The sequence below is a fragment of the Sciurus carolinensis genome, chromosome 5 (assembly GCF_902686445.1).
Source record: "Sciurus carolinensis chromosome 5, mSciCar1.2, whole genome shotgun sequence".
NCBI lineage: Eukaryota > Metazoa > Chordata > Mammalia > Rodentia > Sciuridae > Sciurus > Sciurus carolinensis.
Window position 1 is genome coordinate 46,558,907 of NC_062217.1, and position 24,520 is coordinate 46,583,426.

A 24,520-nucleotide genomic window follows, 5' to 3' on the forward strand; every position below is an offset into this window, starting at 1 on the left:
CCAAAAAAAAAAAAAAAAAAAAAAAAAAAAAAAAATCTTCCTGACTAGCCTCTTCCCAAAGCAATCTCAGTTCTAATTTACAGTTAAGTGCACCAGTGACTACTCAGGATGTTATTCTTTTAAATTTCTATCTTACCTTCTTCAAAAGCAGACCACATAGAGAAAAGCTATTTTACATCAAAGAAAAGAGGAGAGGGCAGGAACTCCAAACTTATACACATATATTGTATTGACCCACAAATCCCCTTTACTAATATCCTGGCTTAAGTGCCAGAAACTGCATTTTTAGAGATCAGAAAAACAGAAATACATCTTCTAAAACTACAAAATAAGGAAGTGTTTTTTAGTGATTAGTTTTCTTCTCTTCCCTAAATGACCCTTAATGACCTTAACTAATGAATTAATATCAGTTGATTAATTTATTGTCATTTGATCAATGATACTTGCAATTTACATCTTTCAAAAATTCAAGTTTTTCTCCATTAAAGATATTCAAAGAAAAAATATCACCTCTTTCAGAGTAAAATAAAATAAGCTTTATGTCCAAGGATGAAATTATAGATGTCACTCATTAACCAAACTAAAGAGTCACTCAGCATGGTCAGGAAGGTAAGTAATAATAAGAGTTTACATATGTGTGAGTGTGTGTGTGTGTGTGTGTGTGTGTATGCGTGTGCGCACGGGTGGGCAGCAGGCATTGAGGTTAAGCACTCTGTATACTCTTATCCCTTTAACTGTTCTGTTTTATAGTAAGGAACCCGAGACAAAGGTGAGCTGAGTAACCAGCCTAATACCCACAGTCAGTGAAGTGCTCAAGAGCTGAGACAAGTTATCTAGCTTACTTCTATTTTTGGTTTCAAGGTAAAAAAAAATAATAATAAAATAAAAAATCACAGATAATAAAGTATTTTCTTTGTGTTAGCCAGAGGGTGTTTAGGCCTAGGTCAGAATCAGACAGAAAGTTCACTTAATTTGTAATATTAAAGAATATATTAGCTGTTAGTTAAGAAAAATCAATTAAAAAAAAAAAATAAGCTGGGCTTGGTGGCCCAGGGCTATAAAGTGACATGGGAGGCTGAGGCAGGAGGAGCACAAGCTAGAGGTCAGTCTGGGCAAGTTAATGAGGCCCTGTCTCAAAACAATAAATTAAAAGGGCTGAGGATGTAGCTTGGGGGTAGACCCCTGAGCTAGTACTGCAAAAAATAAAAATTAAAAAAGCGGATAAATTTTAAAAGATGAAGTTTCATTCAAAGCCCACTTAGACCAAAAAAAAGTAAGAGATTTCCTTTATGTACTTACACCTCATATTAAAGTCTGATTACATAAATAATGATAGAAGGCAATTATCTACCTTTATTTTATATGCTAGGAAACAGACATTTCTGAAGTAGGTAAACAAAAGAACTTACCCTTTTCTCTTTTTAGAAAGAAAATTAATAATATTTGCAAAAATACTGAGAGAAGAATGGCTTCCGTGAAAATGCATTTGATGGTTATAGCAGATGGAATAATATGATAACTAAAAATGCTACTGGAAATGTGGTAGGACTATGAGTGACTTTTAGTTTCTTTTTCATATAATTTTCTATTTAAAAATTTCTTAGATACAATGTTTTCTACTTTTATATCAGAAAATATTTTGAAAACACAATTAGCTTCTCTAAGGAATAGCCCTGTTTCTAGTTATCATCCCTAGCCCTAGTTTTGACATGATCATAATTTTCTTAATGACAAAACAAAGGTTTTATTTGTAAAATAAACAGATGAATTTTCCTAGAGGGAGAAATAAGCTATCATAGATCAAATGGTCTTAGTGAGTCAGAGAATAATCCTTTGAAAGTCAGGTTCTGTTTTAAATCTCCTACTGCTTTGAGATTTAATCAGAATGCTGAATCTTTTAAAATGTTGTCTAAAAACTTCAGGCACTTGTGGTCTGTAGCAGGATGGAATGAAGGGACCTGTCTTAATTCCTTGGTTTTCTCTAGATCACAGGCTTAACCCTGTCTTTTGACCCCTTCAAAGAACAGGCAAAGTTGTAGGATCATTATACAATATTCTGGCTACGATCTGTTTGGAGATTGTTTAAGGGAGAGATTGTTTGGAGATTGTTTAAGGGAGCTGGGCTAACACCTGATAATCAAACGGGTGCTCATGAACAAGGCAGAAGATGAGTGGAAGCTAGCCGGAAGCTGGTTCCCCTGGAGCTCTGTTGGTAAAAAGGAAGCAGGCAGGTAGAACAACCAGGAAGAACTACCCAGTCCTGAGAAAGGGACATTGTATTCCTGGTGCACATCTGCTGCATCACTGAATCCTCACAACCATTGCTGCCTCATGTCACAGATGATATTAATACGGCTCACAAGGGCAAGTGATTTGGTTAAGGCTGCACTCCCTGTGGGGGTGGTCATGGAAGGAGTCTAACCTGGATCTTCAGGATTCTTTAATCTGGGGAGACAACTAAAAGTAGTCAAGGAGGCAACAGTCCCCCTAATTAATGTAAGATGAAGTAAACTTGCTCCCACAACCATTACAAGTAAGTTTGCTCTTTTTTCCCAAGATGTCAACCCCTGTTTTAAATGATAAACAGGTAAAAGGTTAAGTCTTACATAAAACTCTTCAGATGCTTCTGGAGGTCCAGGAAGTAGAGAAGATTTGGGTGGCAACTTGAGTTCATACGTCATTATACTCCACCTGAAGGGAGAAAATACTTGGGTCTAAAACTCCTTTAACATTTAACAAACTGTTCTTATCCCATCATATACATGTATTTGTAAACTATGGTTTTATTGTATCTTAATCAAAACGTAAGAAAGAGATGAAATTTTGGTAATCTCATAAAACATTGGATTCATATTTATGATTTCCACATTTTGGCATTTCTTCACTTAGTGGCTTCTAATCGCTTTTTTTACCCACAGTTAAAAAAAAAAAAAAAAAAAAGAAATGTTCAAATATAAGAAGACTTCCCATTCATTAGGTGTAATGTGTTCTGACTTTTTATTCAGTTTTGTTCTACTTTTTAAATAATGATTACTGCAATTTACTAAGTAGATTATAAGTTATTGATGAGTCACAATCAAGAGTTCCAAAACAATGTCCTAGATTAAATAATGCATACTATCTATGAAAAACAGGGTACTTCCATGTCCCCACCATTCTTGCCAAAGCAACTGATATATTTATAGATGAAACAAAAAGTAGGTGAATAACCTTAATTTAAGAAAGAATGAATGTAAGCATGGAATTGAGAGAGAAATATTAATAGAAATAATACTTAATTCAAACAAATTTATTTCAATTAACTGTAAATATTAATTTCAAAGCAAACATTGAATCATTGGTGTTAGAGAAAAGCAATCAACTTAGGGTAATTCAAGTCTTCTATCTAAAATAATAATTTCCAAAATTGGGCCAGGGCATTTCCATAGACTACAAAATGTGAGATGAAGATTTTACACAGAATCAAAACATTATAAAAGCAGTAGATACATGACTTTTAAGAAAAACGGAAGTCAATGATACAACCTAGAGGCAAATTCCAAGATCGGTATTTAAACTGAACTTGGTGTATCATTCAGACTAATGAGAATAAGTCTTTGCATAAAAACCCCAATTCCCAGGAACTCCCCCAACAGACATACATTATGTGTTAGGATATATAAACTGAGTGGTTATTTAAAGCTACTATTCAACTCTTAACATGAAAATGTTATAAAGAAATTTATATTTGAGCACTGAAAGTCACTCATTCATCCACCAATCCGTTTGTGCAAGAGATAAATATTGAACATCTCAAAGTGACAGGGTCTAAAAAAATCAAGAGTGAAGAATGCTTTCCTAATGTACATTCTAGCACAGAAAACAGGGATAATATAAGTAAGCAAAACTATTAAGTTGCAAATATCAAATACAGAAAAAAATTGAAAACACAAAAGTCAAGTTCAGTATAGCTGGAGATACTTCTTTGATCAAAAGACCATTAAAGAAATGGGAAAAAAATCCATCCAATATTTACACCTTCCATGCTGTACCTCCCTCCTAGGTAGGAAATGGTTGGGGTTGAAGAAGCAGGAGAAAGTGGAAGCAAGAGAGGAAAGAGTCAGGTAGAGTCAGAGGTCAGAAAAGTTAGAACTTCTCTGCTGACTATATCTTAAGGGCAGGAGACCGCAATGTTGAAGAAAGACCCGAGGAACTACTGACTGGATTCTCAACTGCAAGTTCTAGCACTCACTAGCTATGTGATTTTGATCATGTAAAAACCTTCTTTTACCAGGAAAATGAAGATGACAATATTGGTTCTCTTTAGGAGCAGTGATGACTGAAGACTAAAATGACTGGCAGACAGAAAATATTAATTGTTCTTACTCCCATTGTCCCTAGAAGCCTCAATTTTACATTTTAATAAAATAGTCATAATAATGCTTTTCTGATCTATCCTATAAATTTATAAGTAGGAGTGAACAGATACATGAGATTTGGAATATTAAACAGTGATTTTTTTAACATCTTTGCAAATAGTAAATTAAGGAAAAAAAAGGAACAAAATATTCTCGTATAGTCTCATTTCTAAACAATGTTCCTAGGTTTTTGAGTCCCCTTTGATTTTTTTTTCTTCCTGTGTTCCCAGGCCTGTTGGTATGAAGCGGGAGTTTCACTATGGAGATGCTATTCTCAGTTAATGAAGAAGAGAATTTCTGTAATACCAGGGAAAAACACCCATCTAGGGGAGAGGAAACGCCGTTTCCTAGGATGTAGCAGGAATGCTCCTTAAATCTTTAACAAAGAAAGCATTTAAAACATTCCTTGTTGTTTGAAAAGCACAGAATTAGACAGATGTTCAGTAAATTACCTCTCCAAGCTCTTTCATAAATAATGGTGATTTTATTTATTTACTTCCAATTCTCCCCAGGTATAACTGACAATAAAACTTTATATATATCTAAGAAGTACAATTTGATGTTTTGATTTACATCAAGCCAATAAACTTACCCATCACCTTACATGGCTCCTTTAACAAACAAACAAACAAACAAACAAAAAAACCTCCAGGTATTTTTAAGAATTGGAAACTGAATCCAGCTCCACCCTAGACTTTATGCAGCCACACTAAAGGCGTGTCTCCCACAATTTTGGATAAATACAAATGTTCTACTGTCCAGTTCTCTTTTCAAATAGTCTGTCAGCAAAAGAATCATATGTACTACAGCATTACCTTATGACAGACAAGGTTACAATTAATTTGGTTATAGCTCATCTTAGAATAATTACATTTTAGATTGGTGGCTCCCTGATGAGATTTGTTATTTTCGGGAAGAGTTCCACAGATGGCTAATCCTATCAAAGTTGTTTTGATTCATGCTACCTCAAGTCTATAATGATATTTTGACATTTGTCTTCTACTCATGGGGGTGGGGTAATTGCTGCTTACTGAATCCTGTTATTCCCTACCCTCAAATCCTAAACACCTCCTCCACAACACTCAGCTGCACACTCTGATTCCTGTTTTACATGTGGGCCATTTGGAGAGAAAGCAGATGAGAGATGTGAGCAGGGACAGCATAAACACAGTGATAAGCCCTTCTTTCAAAGCCGTCTTCTAACTTCCCTATTCCAGGGACAGGATGCTTTATTTTTTTTTTTTTTTAAATTCAGTTCTTTGTTGGATCAATTTTTTTTGTAATGTGTATAATTAAGAAGAGATATTCTAACAAACAAAATGTAGGTCTTTCCTTTTCTGAAGCCACAAGATGATGGGGTCCTCCTTTTCATAATCACCAAAACACCCCTTACCAAATTAACTATTTTATTTCTCCTACTATCCTACGTATCAACCTACTCTTCTATCTTTAAAACAATGGATTCATTGGAATGCGGGGAAGGGATGTTTCCCCTCAGTTTTTTAAAAATTCATTCACTCAGAAAACTTCTTTATTGAATGTATCTACTCTGTTCAGACCTGGTTCTCAATCTCAGAGAACAAATGGTGGACAAGACCAGGAAATTTCTGCCTTCGTGGGCGTAGAGTCAGTAAATTTAAAATTATCAAAAAGTGATTTCTGTATGCCATTTTTAGTCTAGGTTTAGTAGAGAATTTTCTCTTACCTGTCCAACATTTTGGTACTGGCTCGTTCCAGCTTCTCTAGTATCTGAGGAAGTTGAGTGTCATCATCATAGGAACCACCCCAGCCAAGAACTCGAGCCAGGTCATTGCCCGTTCCCAAGGGCAATACACCCAGCTGACACTATGAGAGAGTACAGTGAGAATTTCAGACAGGCTGAGAAATAAGGATCATTACAATTCTGTACCTCCCTGGAAAACATGTTAGTTTTCAGTCATGTTAGTGTACAGTCATGTCAACCAGCAAGAAAAAGAATTAGCACTTGCCTGTTTATTCAAGTTGAGCTTATCGATTTCTGACAAAACCCAACCTACACTTCCATCTCCTCCGCAAACAAGAATCCGGAAATTGTCAAACTTCTGAAATAATCTTAAACTAAAAGTAAAAATTATTTCATTTTAGTAAAAATCAATAAAAATCACTTTTTCTAATTCTTTGTCATTCTGTATTCATTGGTATTCAAGTTCAGACAAAATATAACTCTTACTTAGCTACTCATTATACTGTAAAAATTAAATTGAGTGCTCTTTTTAACTCAAGAAAACCTCTGGATCAAAAGAATGAAAGGGAATGACAAACAGGAATGGAGGAAAAGGGAGCAAGAAATAAGGAAACAAAACCGAAGCAGAACCTAGAAAGAACTACAGGTAAATATGAGACCGGGGGAATCTAGGATAGGATGCCAGCAAATGGCACCGAAGCAGTTCCTAAACACATTGCTAAACTTTGCTAACGTGGTTTTAAGTACACTAAACCCGCCCTTTCTCCTTCTCACCTCCTACTACTCTCAGTCAATCCTTCACTTCTCTCTCCCTTCATCTCAACTTTTGACACATTTCACCTCCTGAATGTACCTTTGTAAAACTCAAGTATTGGGGGAAATCTGGAAAATAGATCATAAGAACAAGCTCAAGAAATTTCACAAAAAGAAATCTTCAGGGGCTTAAAGAATAAACGGGAAAAATAAATATCATGAATATAAGGGGAGTAGCTCAGTGGTAGTGGACATGCTTCCAACGTATGAGGCCTTGGTCTCAATCCCTCATGCCAAAAATAAATACACACATACATAAATTCCTAAGTTAATTAATTAACAGAACTATGGAGAGTTATAAAACAGATGTGTCAGAAAGAGTTGGGCTTATGACTCAGTGGTACAGCACTTGCCTAGCATGTGTGGGGCACTGGATTCCATCTTCAGCACTGCATATAAATAAATATGTAAAATAAAGGTCTATCAACAACAACAAATGAAGAAGAAGAAGAAGAAGAAGAAAATGGAAGAAAAGAGAAGAGAAAAGAGAAGAGGAATGAAACTACCAAAAAACAGAAAGCACAAAGGTGAGAAGAGAGGCTACATGAGAAGATGATGGGAACCAATCAGGGGAAAGGAAGAGTAGTCCAATTAGATGAGGAAGATGTGGGGTATAAATGAAGACAACTAGTGTTCATGTAACCAGAAGGCCTGAGACTCAGCAAGAGAAAGACATGGCAAAAAGGGCAGAAGACCTTGCAGGGACAAAAGTGACAAGAGACACAAAGAGAAACAGGAGAGAAACAGAGAAGACAGAGGAAAGTATCCGTTTCTAAATGAGTGCTTTACAGGCACCTGTACTTAAAATCCCAACTTCTAGGCTAAGGATGTAGCTCAGTGGTAGAGTACTTGCCTAATATATATAAAGCCTGCAGGACTGCAGTAAAATAAAATAAAATTCCCATTTCCACTTTTGTGTTCATGCTTCAAGGTCACAGTGAAACCCACAGGAAAAGTTGAGTAGCCTATGCAAATCACAAAGAGTAAAGGCCCCTCGATCAAAAGACACAGTATCCTCTTTAAGAAAAGTCATATGCATACACTGAAAATGTGTCTCAAGGCATATTTCCCCTCGATGAAAATACTATTTAATTTTTTTTAGATTTTAAGTTACATGACATTCTAGAAAACTGGAGGAAAAAACAAGTCAGGCAAAGTATTTCTTTGTCATTTATGTGAACTATGTCAAATTCTTGAGGAACTGTCCTTGAGATCCATGATAGCATCTGTACTTGGTGAAATCACTGATTATGTACATTATATATGAATTAGTACTAGTCTTTCATGAATATAATTTTCTAATATTAGCTTGTATTTGGCAGGCTGGGATGTAGCTCAGTGGTAGAACATTTACCTACAATACCCAAGGCCTTTGGTTCAAACCCTAGCCCTGCAAAAAAAAAAAAAAAACATTTTATATTCATAGAAGATAACCCTTCTTAGAGCTAAACAAATTGATAGTAGTATTTGATGTAAAATATATAATAAAACATTTTTTAAATAAATAAATTTTGGAATTTGGAAATTTTAGTAAAAATATGGAATTTGAATAACTGTCAAAAAGCTTATGTTAAAACTTTAAATGAGAGTTTTAAATAAGGGAGGAGGGAAGATCAACATAAGAGATCTAGTGGAATCTGTAATTTTCATGACATGAAAAGCCAGACACATTTTAACCCTAGTACTATATTTCATTCAAATAAAATTTATCAATAATGAATTACCCCAAATGAGGACCTCCGTTCATTAAATCAAACACCTGAGCCGGATTTAGCAACTGTTTAAAACGTCGAAGGAACTTGACTCCCTGATTATCTCCACTCTTAGAATTGACAAAAACCAATAAAGGACTAACACAGAATGAAAATGTTGCTCTACAAAAACCTGTAAAAAAAAAAAAAAAATACACACATAGTGTAAGGTCAATATGTACTGTTTTCCTTTTAAAATTATTAATGAACATTCAGAGAAAGGAAGATAAATTGATGAAAATAAAGAAACTTGCTTATTACTAGAACATTCAGGTATAAAGTAGACTCACAAATGGAAGTGTACTATTTAAATACTAAGAACACAGGACTTATCATTTAAAAATATGCTCTACAATGAAAAATGATAACAAAGATGGGAAACATATTAACCACAGATAATTTGAGATATACCGTCTACCTTAACAATATAATTATAAGAAAAGCTAAGCACAGTCCATGAATTCACATTTGTCAAAGAATTCATAAGATCATTTTTCATATTTTAAAATAATTTGTTCTTTGATAACATCTGAGAAAATATTAAAATTTATAAGAAATAAAAGAACCTTGATATGTCAGGGATAGGGGATCAATAGCACAAGTTTTAAAAAAATCACATTATTTAAGCTTTATATCTTATGTCTAAAATATTGACATAAAAATTTCAAAAGGCATAAAGCACATTATAAATGCAAGGCATTAACAGTACATGGTAAAAGCCTTTTGTAATACAGCTTGCTTAGAAAGAAGTTATTAGTATGCTATTCCAAAACCAGTGTTGTAAAAAGTTTCCTCAGCACGTACAATTAAGTTGTAAGATTCTGGAAAAAGTGAATGCATTTATAGGTATAAATTTCTGCAATGAAATTATAGGAAAACAAATTTTAATAATAACCATGCTAATGAGCAATTTCAATTACAGTGGAAAAAAGAACTTATAAAAATTAGCCTTTTCAGATTATGCTTCAGTACAGAATGATGATCTTATTATATTTACCTAAATGTAAAATCTAAAAGTCTCATACATGGTAATTTTACCAATATGACAATAGCTATGTTACAAGTTTTATTTAAAATGATTTTTTTTTACAAATTAAATAAGCCATTCAGAAATATAAATGGAATTATTATATAAAAATTGACCAAAATAACCAATTAAAATTCTATTTATTCTAGGATAATAAATGTACATATCAACATTAAATACACCAGAAATACACATACTCACACTACAACTACATACCATCAGAATCAGTGCTATTTAGTGCAATTGGAGGTATGATAGATACTCTGCATTGGCCAAGTGGACATACAGGATGATAAAACTCTTTGCAGGCAGTGTGTACCTAATAACAAATAAAATAAAGTTTTGGGAATCATAAAAAAACAAATCATTTCGCTATGTCATAAATTATATCTACAGAACTATCATTTAGGATCAATATCATCACAAAATATTCAGTAATCCATAAGTTACTTAAATGGCAAAGTATTTATATTTCTAAGGATAGACTAAGCATTTTAGGGATGAGAATATGATTTGGGTCCGTGTGGCCTATTTCTGTGATGGTCTCAAACAAGTAGTGTATAGTCAATGAATGGCTGGTGAAGGCAAGGAGAGAGGAAGCAAAGGGAGGAAATGCAGAGGAAGAGAGGGAAAAAGAGGAGGGAGGAGGAAGAAAAGAAAAGGGAAGGAGAGAGGGAAAAAGAGGGAAGCCTTTCAGCATGTCAATATCATGCTCATAAAACAAATTGAAGGCATCTACCACATAAAAATTCTTACAGAATTTAATGAAAATGAGACCAGCAATGTGCCTGCTCTTCCTACCATGCTCTTGTAACTTTCTATTTGCATTTCTCTTATGATGTTTTAAAATGATCAGTTTCAAGGTCACTCAAGATACTATTCAGAACGAAGCAGGTTAACTTAACAAGTAGGAGCCAGGCCATTTAGAATATTTTGTGTATTTACCTAGAGAGCTTTTAAAATATTTTGACTAGTCAAAGCAGATGCTTCATAAAGCATTTATTTAATATGGCTTTATTTCATTAATGCTTTAAGAAAACTAGCATACTGATTAAACCTGTATTTATCAAAACTCTTGGGAAAATAACTGATTAAAATAGCAATTTTAATTCTACACAACCTGTTTTTGGACAGTTTATTATGATTTATAATAATTAACAACCAAAATGTATTTTATAAAAACTAGTATACATGGATAGGTGTAAAAGGAATATAAAAATACATGAGAATTATGGAGCAAAACAGAAAGATACTTATAATAACCTAAGTGAGAAAAGCAGAGGATAAAATTGTATCTTCACTGATTTCAAAATTATGAGTTAAACCTTTAGGGTTATGGAACTATGGGCTTTGGGATTTGGCAGGGTTTTTTTTGCTTTGTTTTGTTTATTTGTTTTCCCCCAGATGACTATGTTTTAAGCCCTAGACAGCCTACTGTTAGAAATTCACATTTCAAAGGTAAAATAATAGGAAAACACATAAATGACAGTGCACAAGAAATGTGAAGCTAAGTGAGGCATTACAGAGGTGGTGGTGCCAGAAACCAACAGGTGTAACTTATCCAGGGTGAAGCAAGAAAAAAGAGGGAAAAGACATTCCAGGATGGTCCCCAGATACCCAATTTAAAATTGCTATTACAGTTCAGTTGTTTTCCCAAGATAACATTGCTATTCTATTTGTGAAACCTTTTAAAGTTGTGGATGAACAGAATGAACAAGTACAAAACCTAATTACTCCTATCGTTAAGATTATTAGTGTTTTTAAAAATTACTGACCAAAGTAAAGACATACATACTGCAGGTAAAGACAATTTACATAAAGCCCTTCCAAAATAATTCATCACACAGGAGATGTGTTTTCTTAAAAAAAAAAAAAAAGAATTAGAAATGAACAGCTAAAGCTCTAGGAGTAGAGAAACAGACTTCAATAAATGTACAGCTAACAAAAATAACAGGATATACTATCAGTGGTTATCCCCCCAAAAAAGAAATTTTATATGGAATGATGATTTAAAATCTTTTTTATGGGTAGCGCTCCTTTAAAATAAGAGGGCTTTAGGGGTCGGGGTTATACTGAGAGTCCAAAGAAAGGCATCTATCACAATCTGTACATTATATGAAAGTGAAAGAAGTAAAATAATAAGCCCATGGTTAATTAAAAATAACAAAACCATGAGGACAAAGGAAATCTTATTTGATTTAAAAATTAAGAGGAATCACAGGTTACCTATGGGCCTGAATAAAAAGTCATAGGATGGGGCTGGGGAGATAGCTCAGTTGGTAGAGTGCTTGCCTCGCAAGCACAGGGCCCTGGGTTCAATCCCCAGCACCGCAAAAAAAAAAAAAAGAAGTCATAGGATGTGTTTTTCTCTGGGGCCTATGGAGTCAATCTCATAGGAGAAGCACCTATTGTCACATCTTGTGCTGAGCTACACCAGACTCCCCCCAAAGCAATGGATATACCACACTTTAAAATTTAGGTCCAACTTCCAAATTTGAACCAGCAAGCTTAAAAGACTATAGGATGCAAGTCACCAGCAAATGAGTCAACCCCAAGAGGAGGGACTATCATCCTGGGACAGCAGCACCCAGGGATGAGAAAAGCATGCTCGATTATGGCCTCACGGTGCGGTCCTGTGGTCTTTGAGCCCTTCACTGCTGTTGGCATGGCTTCCCTTCTCTATGAATGTCCTCTGCAGTCCAGAAGCGCTGACTGTATGAAATCTGGCATAAATGAGACTATTCTTTGCTGGTGACTCACATTATGCTAGGTGAACTTTTTACTTCTTTCCTGCCCATGTAGAGAAGTTTAAAGGTATTTATTATATAATACAAATTTATATCATTTAAATTACATCAGTGCATAACCCATTTGAACTTGGTATTCCCTCTGTCACACGATATACATGGTACCGCAGCAAAATCACACTTTGTATGTTAACCCAAACGTGGCAGCAGAGAAGGACTTTCTGGGTGCACCAGCCTGGTTATAATACAGACCTGAAAACAGCAGAACTGTGCTGTGAAAGTGAAATGGAAAACAACAGACCTGTAGGAAAGAGATCCTGAGACATGGGAAATCTATGGACAAGAGAAAATATCACAAACTGAGTGTTTGAAAAATGACCAGGAATGGGGGCAGGGGGTAAAAATGATCAAACTGGAAGGAAAACACTTTTTAAAGTCATGAATGCCACCACAGGTACGCTGTTAGGCTCTGCCATAAAATTCCTTGCTTTGCTTCTGAACCACAGAGACATCCAGGTTAGGGAAATAAGTTCGATAAAAGGGATGAGATGTTTCCAAATCCTCACCATTGTTTTACACCAAAGGCATTTCCAATCCTGTAGACGAAGAACACTGCCACACGTTTTGTCACAGACAGCACACTTGGCGCTCACAGGCAAGTTGCCCTCAAGCCATTGGTGAGGCATAGCGAGCTGTGGGGCAGGAAGAAAGGGCAGTCAAAGTGAAGACTGTGGAGGTCACCGATCTTACCCTGGGGAAGGTACTGAATGATTTCCTGCCCTATGGGGTCAATAACAGGCATCCTACATGGCTCTCACTCATTTATCCCATAATTATTGAGCATCTATTATACCTAAACCCTCCAGGGAGACAAAGTAAATAAGACAAAAGGTCTGCCCTTTGGGATTCAGGTAGACATCTAGCTGAGAGTAAAGACAAAGGGATCATGACACACTGCCCACTAAGGGCTGTCAGAGACTCACTGAAGAGGTGCAATGCAGGCAAGGTTTTGAAGGAGAAGGGTACTCCCGAAGAGGAAACCCCAGAGTCTGCAGAGTGAACCTCCTCTAAACCTTACAGATCACACAGTTTGACCTTCTGTTATACCAGCCCAGCCCAGCAGTCACTCCTAAGCCCTAATTTTAACATTTCCCTCAAAATCTAAGAGCTAGGGAAAGCTATAAAGCAATGAATTAAAACTAAAAACTCACAATCAACTAAAACCTTTTTCATCCTGATAATAAACACTCCCACTTAACTATTAGTATTTTCCCTAAGAACAGAAAATAAGAGAGGAAGCACCAGGAAGAGGCCAAAGGCAGAGAGCAGCTTACTCCATCTTCGTCCTCTATGATGTCCTTTCCAATGGAGGCCAGGGTGGTCCATTTACAGTTATTAATTGCCCTCACTGCACATCTTTTGTGAGCCTTGAATTTACACACTAAAAAATAAAATAAAATAAGTCAGCCATTTAAAAGTGAACAAGTACTTTTGCACCAGCACTAAAAGTAATCACAGCATGAAATTTTAAAGAGGGGTAGAAAGGAGGGAGGAAGAAAACAAAGTTTTTCAAAAATTTAATCTAATCTCCAGGTCTTTTCATCTATTAGACTATTTTCCCAAAATAGGGTTCTAGCCAAGTGCAGTGGTGCCCTCCTGTAATCCCTGCTATTTGGGAAGCAGAGGCAGGAGGATCAGAAGTTTGAGGCCAAACTAAGCAACTTAACAAAACCCTATCTCAAAATTAAAAAAAATAAAAATTAAAAAATAAAACAAAATAAAGTTGGGGTCCTAAAACTATCTATAGCAGATCCCCAGGGTACTTTATAAGCAAAAAGAAGCATTCAATATTAACAAAGTTTGTTTTTCAAGCAGGGGAAAGAAGAAAATAAAAGAGAGTAATGGTACAATTTCATGGCTTTTTAAAATTTTGCCATTAAAAATCAAACAGTTCAATAAAAACAAAAATCACTTTTTATAATAAGAAAGTGCCTCATATAATGAGCCTTGAGAATGACAAAGTTGCTTAATATAACATGTAACAATAATAATAAATGAACCAGACTATTGTTATGGTCACTAAGAAATGGAAATAATTAATGGGCACCTTAGTTTTGTTAGATGATAATTAAGTTTCTCCAAATTATTCTAAAATAAAGCACTATTCCCTGACCTATAAAGCCATTCTTTAAAACCACAGAACTTAAAAAGTATACTGACATGTGGCAAAAAATTTTTACTGTAATATTTAGTCTTTATCATACTGAATCTTTGTGGTAAACATTAGTTAAGATGAAATTTCATTAAGTAGCCATGTTGACATATGTGACACTGTTGATTGAAAAGAAAATGGCCATTTAACATTTTTGGCCAAGTTACTGTTTAAATAACTATGAAGGATAATTATGCTCTGAAATAATTTACATTCTCAATTAACTTAAAAGATTTTTTAATGAAAAATATTTTGACTTCCATTTTTTTCATAAGGTATTTTAAAACAGTATGTTTACTTATAATTCAATACACATCTAGAAGACAAATCATTACGGTCTCATTTTACAGTGAAAAACAAGAACAGAAAGTCAAGTGAATTTATGAATGGTTTCATACACCAAAAGCTGAATCTCACTCTAGTCCAAAGTTGTTAATCTTCACTATTGAACAAATTTTTATTGTATTTGCATCTCCACTGTTATTTTTAAAACCTCTTTATCTCTCTGTTTTTAGTCTTAATATGCAAGCAGTATATTCACATTTAAAGGGGATCTCAAAAGTTTAAATATGAATATGATAAAATATCCAGGATGGCCATATTCTCATAAAATAAAACATTTGAGATTTTGAAAACTTCTGCTATCATTCTAAAAATACAAATAGGCAAAATACTGCAGATTTAAATTTTTACCAGCAGAGAAAATGAACACTAGTAAATAATCTTTTGAAGAAATTTTTAATCCAATAATTGAGATTTTTTTATTGGTTCTTTTTAGTTATACATGACAGTAGAATTCATTTTGACATAATTATATAAGCAAGGAAGACTTTTTTTAAAAGTCAGGAAGAGTGTATTTTTTACAGAAGGATATAATAAATGTATTTAAAGACTTTTAAGTTTCTTATTCTCACCAACTGAAGTAATTTTCATTTTTCTTTTAAAATTCTTAGAAAAATATTCAGTTATTCTACTATTGCCTCAATTACTAAATAATCAAATGTATTTAGCAGATAAATCTCAAATCAGAGGGGTATCACGGAATATCTTAAACCTGGTTATCTTTTTAAAGCCATTTTGGGAATGGAAACTATCAGGTAATAGTTAAGGATCTTCAGAACAGCACAATATTACAATCCTAGTAGGAGTTATTTGGACCCACATAAACCCTTTTGTGTTAGTAAATACAGAGAGGTCAATTATATCTTTGTCTGCAATCCTTCTTTAAATGTAAAGAATACAAGTTTAATGGCTTCTCCAAATTTTCAACTTCATGAACTTGAATGTGACAGGTCTCTGATCCAATCTGGAACTACTTACTAGATGAATGTCTTATAGAACACAGTTAAAATTTCTTATAATGTATTGAATTAGAAAAGTAGTTTGCACACATTCCCTCATTTAATCTTCATAGTATTGAGGTACAAATGACTATTATCCCCATTTGAGAGATGAGAACAGTTCTAACAGTGTTAAACTACTTCTGGTAACAGCTTGAAATGGTGGTCGTGGGAGGGGGTTTACTGGCTGAGCTCTGTTCCTTACCATTGTGCATATATTGCTATGTTTCATAATAAAAAGCCAAAACCAGAGTTATTGCTGATCTTATAATTTACTGTCAATTAAGTTTTTATTGGTTCTTTTTAGTTACACATGACAGCAGAATCCATTTTTTTATTTTATTATTTAATCATAATTAGCTATATTTGAAGTTATTTGTGATGGTGTCATATGGGGGAAAAGCTGGTATTGGCATTACATATTGTTCAAAAACTAGTACACAATACTTTTCATACCTCATCACTGAATTATGAAATTAAATCAATCTAAAGATGTTATCAGTTCTCTCTTGGTAATGACTAATGTACTTGTTTGGGTAATTGCTATACTCAAATTAAAAACTACTTCACATACAGCACTTGCCTAGCCTGTGAAAAGCCCTGGGTTCAATCCCCTGGCACTGGGAACAACAATAGCAACTAATCCTGTAATGAAAACAGCAGGACAGTTCTTATTTTTAGAAAACTTTAAAGACATTTAAAAAGATGACATTGGGGCTGAGGATGTAACTCAGAGGTAGAATGCTCGCCTAGCATGCATGTGGCCCTGGGTTCAAATCCCAGCATTGCAAACATTAATCAATTAATCAAAAAATTAAGTAACCAATAAAAAATAATTCATAGTAAATTAAATCAAGTATAAATGAGACAGCACTCACTTAACATGCAAGAGACCCTGGGTTCAATCCCTAGTACTGCAATTTTTTTAAAAAGTTTAAAATAAGACAATGTAACTAACAATAGGAATCCTTCCAAAGAATATATACTGTCCTGACAGTTTTTGTTGTTCACAATCAATCAGAATTAAGAATACTAGAATGTTATACAAAGCTCAAAGCTATGTTTTTGGACTATAGTTCCTAGATTCTTAAAACTGAAATATTGTATTTTATGTGGAGATTGAGGGATTAGCTAAAATTTTACTTACTGAGGAATAGAACGTTTACAAAGCAGAGCATAGCATAAATATGCTTCAGGGGAAGATTTAACTACTCAAAAGTAATTATGTACAACAGGTCACTTGAAGGAGTACTACTGTAGCAGAGGTACTATTCAGAATTCTCTAGAATTGCCTCCGGTATGAATAATTATTAAATAACATTTTGTTTCTACTATGCAACAATTTTATGACTTTTTCTGGATGATTATATTAAAAGTATTAAATTTGTGTTTTCCTTTAAAAAAAAAAAAGAAAGAAATATTGTATTTTGATTTGTTTCCTTTCAGATAATATGTTATCTTTTCCAGAGCAAGAATATTTCCCAAATGTGTACAGAGTTCAAGGTGGAGCTCCAACCAACCTTAAACACTGTGTTCCAGCTTAGATCTTCTCCCAAGGAGCACGTTTTCCTGTGGAGTTTGTTTCCTCCACAATGGTGAAATACCAATGTGGCGGGGTCTATGTTACCTTGACAACTGAAAGAGGACTGAGCTAAATGCTACGGTACCTTCGCAGGACAGGCCATGGGAGGTAACTCCAGAAAGACTCTCTCTGCACACGTTACAGAAGGTGGGGCGCGCATGGGAGCAGGCGTACCAGTTATGCATCCCTGAGAAATGTTCCACGTTAAACTGGGCCACCTAGAAATAAGACATTAGGACAGATTTGCCAAGTAAGAGAACAGGACTACAGATACTGGACTACTTGGAAATGCACATACTGTAGTTCTGATCAAAATTTCAAACCCATCACTTTTAACACTAAAGCACTTTGCTTTAAATAAAAAAAAAAAAAAATCTGGCTTAAACAAGTTGCACAGCATGGCTTTAGCTCTTTAGTTAACATTCATGCTCTAAGAACACAAGACATCAGGGAGATGCTGTTTTACCTCATAAGAGTCTCTGGTCTGTACGGACTTTAGTGAACTGATCCAATCCTCCATCTCCTTTCTGTTCTCGGCACATAGCATTAGCCTTCTGAATGGAGTAATAATCTGAAAGGGATAATTTGATCTAATGAATGATAATAACCAACAAGAGGAATTATTGCAAAACCCAAATTTTAAGAGGCAATTACATTTCTAAACTCAAACTTTATTTCCATGCCGAAGAAAATAAGTCCCTGTAACACAGATGAGTTTTGTTCTCTGTGTATGATACAATGTGCCCCAGGATAGGACAATTCCCAGGAGACTTTTCTTGTCTTTGATCCTGCTCTTACATACTTATCAGGCTTTTAAGCACTTTTCTAAAGGCTATGAACTCAAACATTGCATTCTTATTTCTTATTTTAGGGAATATATCTTAAAAACTGACTTTAAATACACTTCAAAGTAATTCAGAGTAAGCTTAGAATAGATAGTTTTCAATCTGGAAAATACTTTTTAAATTGAAAATTAAAGGAATGTACTAAATGATTTCATTTACTATGGTATCAAGAAAATTCCGTTAATAGTTAAGTCATAGAGTTTACACATCATTTCCACTGCCTCTTTGGGTATGATTTATATGAAGGATTTCCCCCCTCATTGTGTAAAAATCCACTGTATTACTTTCTTTATCAGAGCAGGAAGGAAGAATTGGTATAAAAATCCATTAGTTGGCTTGAGGGAAAAATAACTGTGACTTTTCATCATTTTTTATGTCGCTAAAAAAGGGCAATATTAACCGGTTGAGAACCTTGATTCAAATGGAATAAAAACTTGAAGCTGTTACAGTATCAAAATGCTTCAAAGGAAGATTCTGAACTGACTGTGGGGGGAACCTATTTGCACAAGAATACAATATTCTGGTTGCAATCTTAAAGCTACTAAATCCTAAGCATTTACTGGAAAGAAGGGACCATTTATGTACTTGCAGAACAAAAACAAAACATTGGAAACTATTTCCAAACAATATATTACAGATTTATTTGCATAGTAAATATGAAATTTTCTCACGTATAAATCTTTTGATCAAGTATTAAATCTAAATGCAATATTGTATTATAGAGCAGACTCCACAAATAATGAAAAAGAAACAAACATCTGGAAAGCAAAAAAGAAAAAGAGGTCTACTTCCCACAAGGAGGACACTAATGAGCCTGAATTCACTACTACTGATTTTAGAAAACAAGTCTATGATTCCAAACAATAGAGAGATCTGCCCAATCTTAGCCACTCACCAGTCACTGCCTCCTCCTGTGTCACTGGCTTATGCTACACTGTGTTTCCATAAGCCACAGTCTTCAGTAGATCTGACAAGCACTCACACTTATAAACAGCCAGTCAAGTCACATGGCACAGGGGCACCAACCACTCAGCTGTGGGTCTTTGTTAATTGCACATGAAATCGAAGAGAGCCTCACTTTTGCATTTTCTTCTGTTTTAAATGACCCTCTTTGGATAAAACTTATTAGCAGTTGGTCACTTCTCTTCCTGAATAAATAGTTAATGCAAAGAGCAATGCCTCACTCATTACTTAGGAGCCAAATGGATGTGTTATTGCTTCAAAATGTTTTTCTAGGACAGCTCATCAAATGCAGCAGAGAGGTACCATTAAATCATAATATACTCCTAGTTCCAAGGGCTAGTCCATTCCAGAAATCTCAGTTTCATCGGACTTGCTGATGTTATCTAAATAAATACTGTGTCAAGCATTTATTTATTTTTTGCTATGTAATTTAACTACAAGGATTCTTCTTTCAATAAGATTTTACTGAGACAAGTATTATTCATAAAATAAAACAAGCTTGCTATTTCATTTCTTTGATTTTGTTCTTTGTTGAATTCTCAGTAAAGACTGATGATGGTTTTATCTCTAATGCCTTTATATTAAGAGTGTTTAAAAGTCATCATGACTGCAAAAAAAAGGAAAGAATGAAGGATAGAGAATAGCATCTAATTTTTCTTGGAGTCTTTGGAATCATACAAATGCCTCGATTCTAAATGATTATAGCAAGACAATATAACACAGTTACACACGTACCTTATACACTAGTAAAGTTAAATGCATGCAATAGCAATTTCCCCTAAAACTTGTTTTAAAATTAACAATAATGAGAAAGTAAAGATCATTAGCACATATTTAATCAAAAGTTAAATTTATCAGAGGCTAAAAGAAATGGTAGTTATTTTGATGTATGGACCTTGTGATTACTCATGATTAAAATTTAATTGATTATGAAGTCAGTAAGAAAAAAACCTTCATAAATCAATGCAAAGATGCCTGGTTTTGTAGGTACCAACACCTCTAGCTATCTGAAGATAAGCCTAGCTCATCCAGAAAAACCTATGCATCTCCCAAATTGCCCCTTTTCCTCCTAAGCCAACCCTCAGTAGGCCTTCTGTGCTGGTCCCCTCCTCAAAATCTTTATAGGAAAGAATCTGACAGTCCCAGTTGCTGACTAAAAAACTCTGGTCATACCCTAACTGAATTTTACAGCAGTCTCTCATTCAAATTTTTATTAGATGAGCAAATTCTGAAAATTCCTTGGTTCTTACTCTGAAAAATAGATCTGATTCTGCTTCTTTATTATGACTTGAATGGATGGAGAGATGGAAAGCTTAGACCAGTTTCTATACCAATAGGAGGGGGAATTGATCCCCAAGGAAAACTGAAACTGTTGGGGGCCATGTCCAAGAAGTTTCTGGAACCAGAGGATTTGTTACCTTTTTTTTTTTTTTTTTTTTTTTTTTTTGCAGTGCTGGGGATTGAACCCAGGGCCTCATGCTTGCAAGGCAAGCACTCTACCAACTGAGCTATATCCCCAGTCCCTGTTACCTTTCTTGAAGAATCTGAAGCTTACCTATGGCAAGTCCCCTAGCCCCTGTCCATATCTGAATCCCACACTCTTATCTTCTTTTCCTATCACATCAATATTCCCAAATAATTTTTTCAAGCACCTCTGAACTTATTTCAGTAATTTTTTTTTCAAACTATGCTCACACACACACACCCCTCAGATCCTGGAACAAGTATTATTCAGACAAATAAGGGTCATTAACCACTCAGCGTTGGGGTCTTTGTTAATTGCACATGAAATTTGTTCATGTATCCCAGTATTTACTAAGCATCTGCTAAATGCCTGAGCCAGGGGGAAACCACATGGGTTTTGCCTTAAGAATCTATAAAGGAGACAAGAAGTAGACCAAAGATTTGCTTGTTTGGAAAACTGCTATATATGACTAAAGTACAGAGCAGGGACATTCAGATCAGTTTCCTGAATTTTTCTTCAAATAATATGCAAACTCTCCATTAACAGAGAAATTGCTTCACTTTGAGAGTTACTGGCCTATAATATCAAACAACACTATCATGTATCTATAAAACATATCTTATAAATACATAAAACAGACATAAGATAATCCAGCATTTAATATGAAATTCTATAGAACAGTAACATAGTTAAGCTTTTAAATATATAAATGGGTACAGGAAAAAAAAGGATACAAACCCAAAAACTGCACTATATTATAGTGAAGGGATTATAGATCATTTTAATGGTAATTCTTGTGTTTCCCTGCAATTTCTGAGGTAAATATGTAGCAGTTCTATAATAAAAACATTATTTAATTTTTTTACTGACGGAAAGATGGAAATTTAGAATTTAGTATTTTGCCTTGTTCCCAAACAGGAGTTCTCAAACTCTGTTGGAGGATTTTCTAAAATCCTGATGTCTAGACTTCACATACCATGGACTCAGAACATCTGAGAACATAGACACAAATACCTTTTTTTTTTTAATTTAGCTTTTAATTTTTTACAGACTGCATTTTGATTCATTGTACACAAATGGGGTACTTCATTTTATTTCTATGGTTGCACACAACGTAGATTCATATTATTCGTGTAATCATATGTGTACATAGGGCAATGATGTCTGTCTCATTCCATCATTTTTCATACCCCCCTCCCTCTCATTTTCTTCTACATATTCTAAAGTTCCCCCATTATTCTCTCATTCCCCACCCCTACCCCCATTATATATCATCCTCCACTTGTCAGGGAAAACATTCAACCTTTGTTTTTGTTTTTTTTTTTAACTCCCAGGTGATTCCAAAGTGTAGACAAGTTGAGACCAGTGTCAAATGATACTTATTGTTACCCACAACAATGTTAGAATTCAAAAAATGAAATAAGTTTCTAAAGAGAAGTCAATTTGAGGGAACTATTAGTTTAATAACAAAAGCAGAGAGCGTCAGTGCCTAACTATAGAGTCAGGCTGACCTAGCCCGACTCTCATTCTCATCCTGTTTTACCTATGCGGCTGTGGACACGTTTCCCAGGCTCTCTAAGCCTCAGTCTCTCCTGTGCTAAGTGGGGACAGAACAATAATTCACAGTACTGTGCACAGTGTGGATTAATAAGCCAGGCAAAGCAGTTAGCACAGTGAAAAAGCTCAAAGGTTATCCAATATTAGCATCACAATTTTTCTTAGCAGTGACAGAAACTGCGTATACATTTACCCATTTCTTCTGTCACATATATATTTCCTGTGTAAGCGTGGTCCAAGATGGAAGTGCAATGAGCTAAAGTAAAAAATGGAGGCACTTTGCTAACGAAACAGTCACGGATCAGCAAACCACCAACACAGCAATAATGATAATGACCTCCTAAACTCCTCCTTAAAAGATATTAGGAGAATATCAACTAACAAACTAGGAAAAACAAATGACTCTCCCTAACTGCAGAGTATCTGAGTCCCTATACAACTCTGAAAGAATTCAGTGTGCCATTTCTAGTAGGTACCACACCTACTCTTCAAGATAGGTGGCTATTTGTTTTAACTGAGACTTTGCTTATTGGTTGTGCAATGAAGGAAATTCTTTAACTTTCTCTGGTCAATTTAAATCTTCAACAGATTTTTCTATCTGAGGAGATTCTTATTTCTAACCTAAAGTTCTTTCTAACAAACAAATCACCTCTGCCCTACTGCAGGACTCGTTGCATCTTTAGTGATCAGTCCTGACCCATCCCCAATGAAATAAAAATTCATATGTAGTAAGAAGTCTTTTTATTGCAAATTAAGATAAACAGAAAATGTAATTGTGCTATAGCAATTTGTATTATTTGTATTTATTAAAATTTAGGGCTCTAATTTGACTTTTGTTATAAAAGGTATAAGTGTGAGCCCTTTTCATACTAACTTTGCTATCTCTAAAGCTGCCAACCACTCAGTCTTAATATACCTCTCCCATCTTTCCTTATAAAATCTATAGCCAACTCTTTAATTATGTATGTTGCTTTTCTCTCATTCTTTTTATTTTTTTATGGAGTGAAATAATTCACTTTGACAACTTAAATGTGCCAAACTGCAAAGTAATCATGCATCTTAAGTTACTATTTGGGGAGCAGAGATACTTCCAAGAGTTAGCTGGGAACCTCTCCCACCCAAGAGCACAGTTCTGCAATTGCATATGCACACCCAAATCAAAACACATCCAATGACGCTCCAAACCGGACTTGCAGAACCTACATCTTGGGGGGAGGTGAGGTTAATGTTAGATGTATTTTGGCAAAGCTACCCAAGGGATTCTGATGCACATCCCTGTTTATCAACTACAAAGGGTAATGTAAGTATTCAACTACATTGTATACATAACGGAAGTATAATGTCACAACAAATGAATTTCTGGCACCATGACCAAAGAAAGCACCACAGATACTTTCAACAGATAGTATAAATTTTTTATTTTATTTTGATTCATGGTACACAAATGGGGCACATCTATCTTTTCTCCGGTTGTATATGAAGTAGAGTCATACCATTTGTGTAATCATACATGCACATAGGGTAATGATGTTTGTCTCATTCTATTATTTTTCCTTCCCTGCACTCCCTCCATCCCCTCATTTTCCTCTATTATAATCCATCCTTCCTCCATTCTTGCCTCAGATTGTATAATTTAAATAAATAGAATAACAAAAAAATTTTTACTAAGAAGAGACTTTATCATGCTGGTGCAATACCATACGTGATCATTTTATAGATGTGAACTCTGTGGAATCTGCACTGAGTGTTTGAGAAGAAAGAAAGTAGTAGTTCTATGAAGCCCTGGAATGCAAATATTACAATGACTAAGATGAGGCAAAATAACTTAAACAAATGTAATAGACTAATTATAAAACTGAAGTCAGCCAGTAACTCACACACACACAAGTACTTCATTATTAATCTATAGTTGAAACTTACAAAGAAATTCTGCTATGTAGAAAGCATGCTACGCAAACATGGTCTGGTAGTTAGACTAAAGTCTTCCCCATTACCGTCACAATGATCTAAAAGTCTTTTGAAATGTCTTCATAGAACCATGTTTAGATTTGTACATAAACACACATTACCACCCTCCACTGAAAGTCAAACATGATTG

At 34.7% G+C, this 24,520-nt stretch overlaps 1 protein-coding gene across 6 annotated transcripts in view; it reads right to left on the reverse strand.

Annotated features, from left to right (window-relative positions):
• The window catches only part of Dgkh (diacylglycerol kinase eta), a 182,440-nt gene that overhangs the window by 56,984 nt on the left and 100,936 nt on the right, over positions 1-24,520 (reverse strand). For 5 of the 6 annotated variants that reach the window (XR_007108745.1, XM_047552712.1, XM_047552710.1 and 2 more), the window contains exons 5-13: positions 18,059-18,163; positions 17,678-17,810; positions 13,793-13,899; positions 13,025-13,150; positions 9,928-10,030; positions 8,658-8,817; positions 6,386-6,494; positions 6,103-6,242; positions 2,607-2,691 (exon numbers count right to left, since the gene is read on the reverse strand). Coding sequence is in view for 5 of the 6 variants with exons in the window: in XM_047552712.1 (XP_047408668.1) it covers positions 2,607-2,691; positions 6,103-6,242; positions 6,386-6,494; positions 8,658-8,817; positions 9,928-10,030; positions 13,025-13,150; positions 13,793-13,899; positions 17,678-17,810; positions 18,059-18,163 (1,068 nt within the window). In the remaining variant the exon portion in view is untranslated. Of the gene's footprint in view, positions 1-2,606; positions 2,692-6,102; positions 6,243-6,385; positions 6,495-8,657; positions 8,818-9,927; positions 10,031-13,024; positions 13,151-13,792; positions 13,900-17,677; positions 17,811-18,058; positions 18,164-19,332; positions 19,360-24,520 lie in introns of those variants that run through there. The other variant, XM_047552713.1, reaches the window with a different exon arrangement.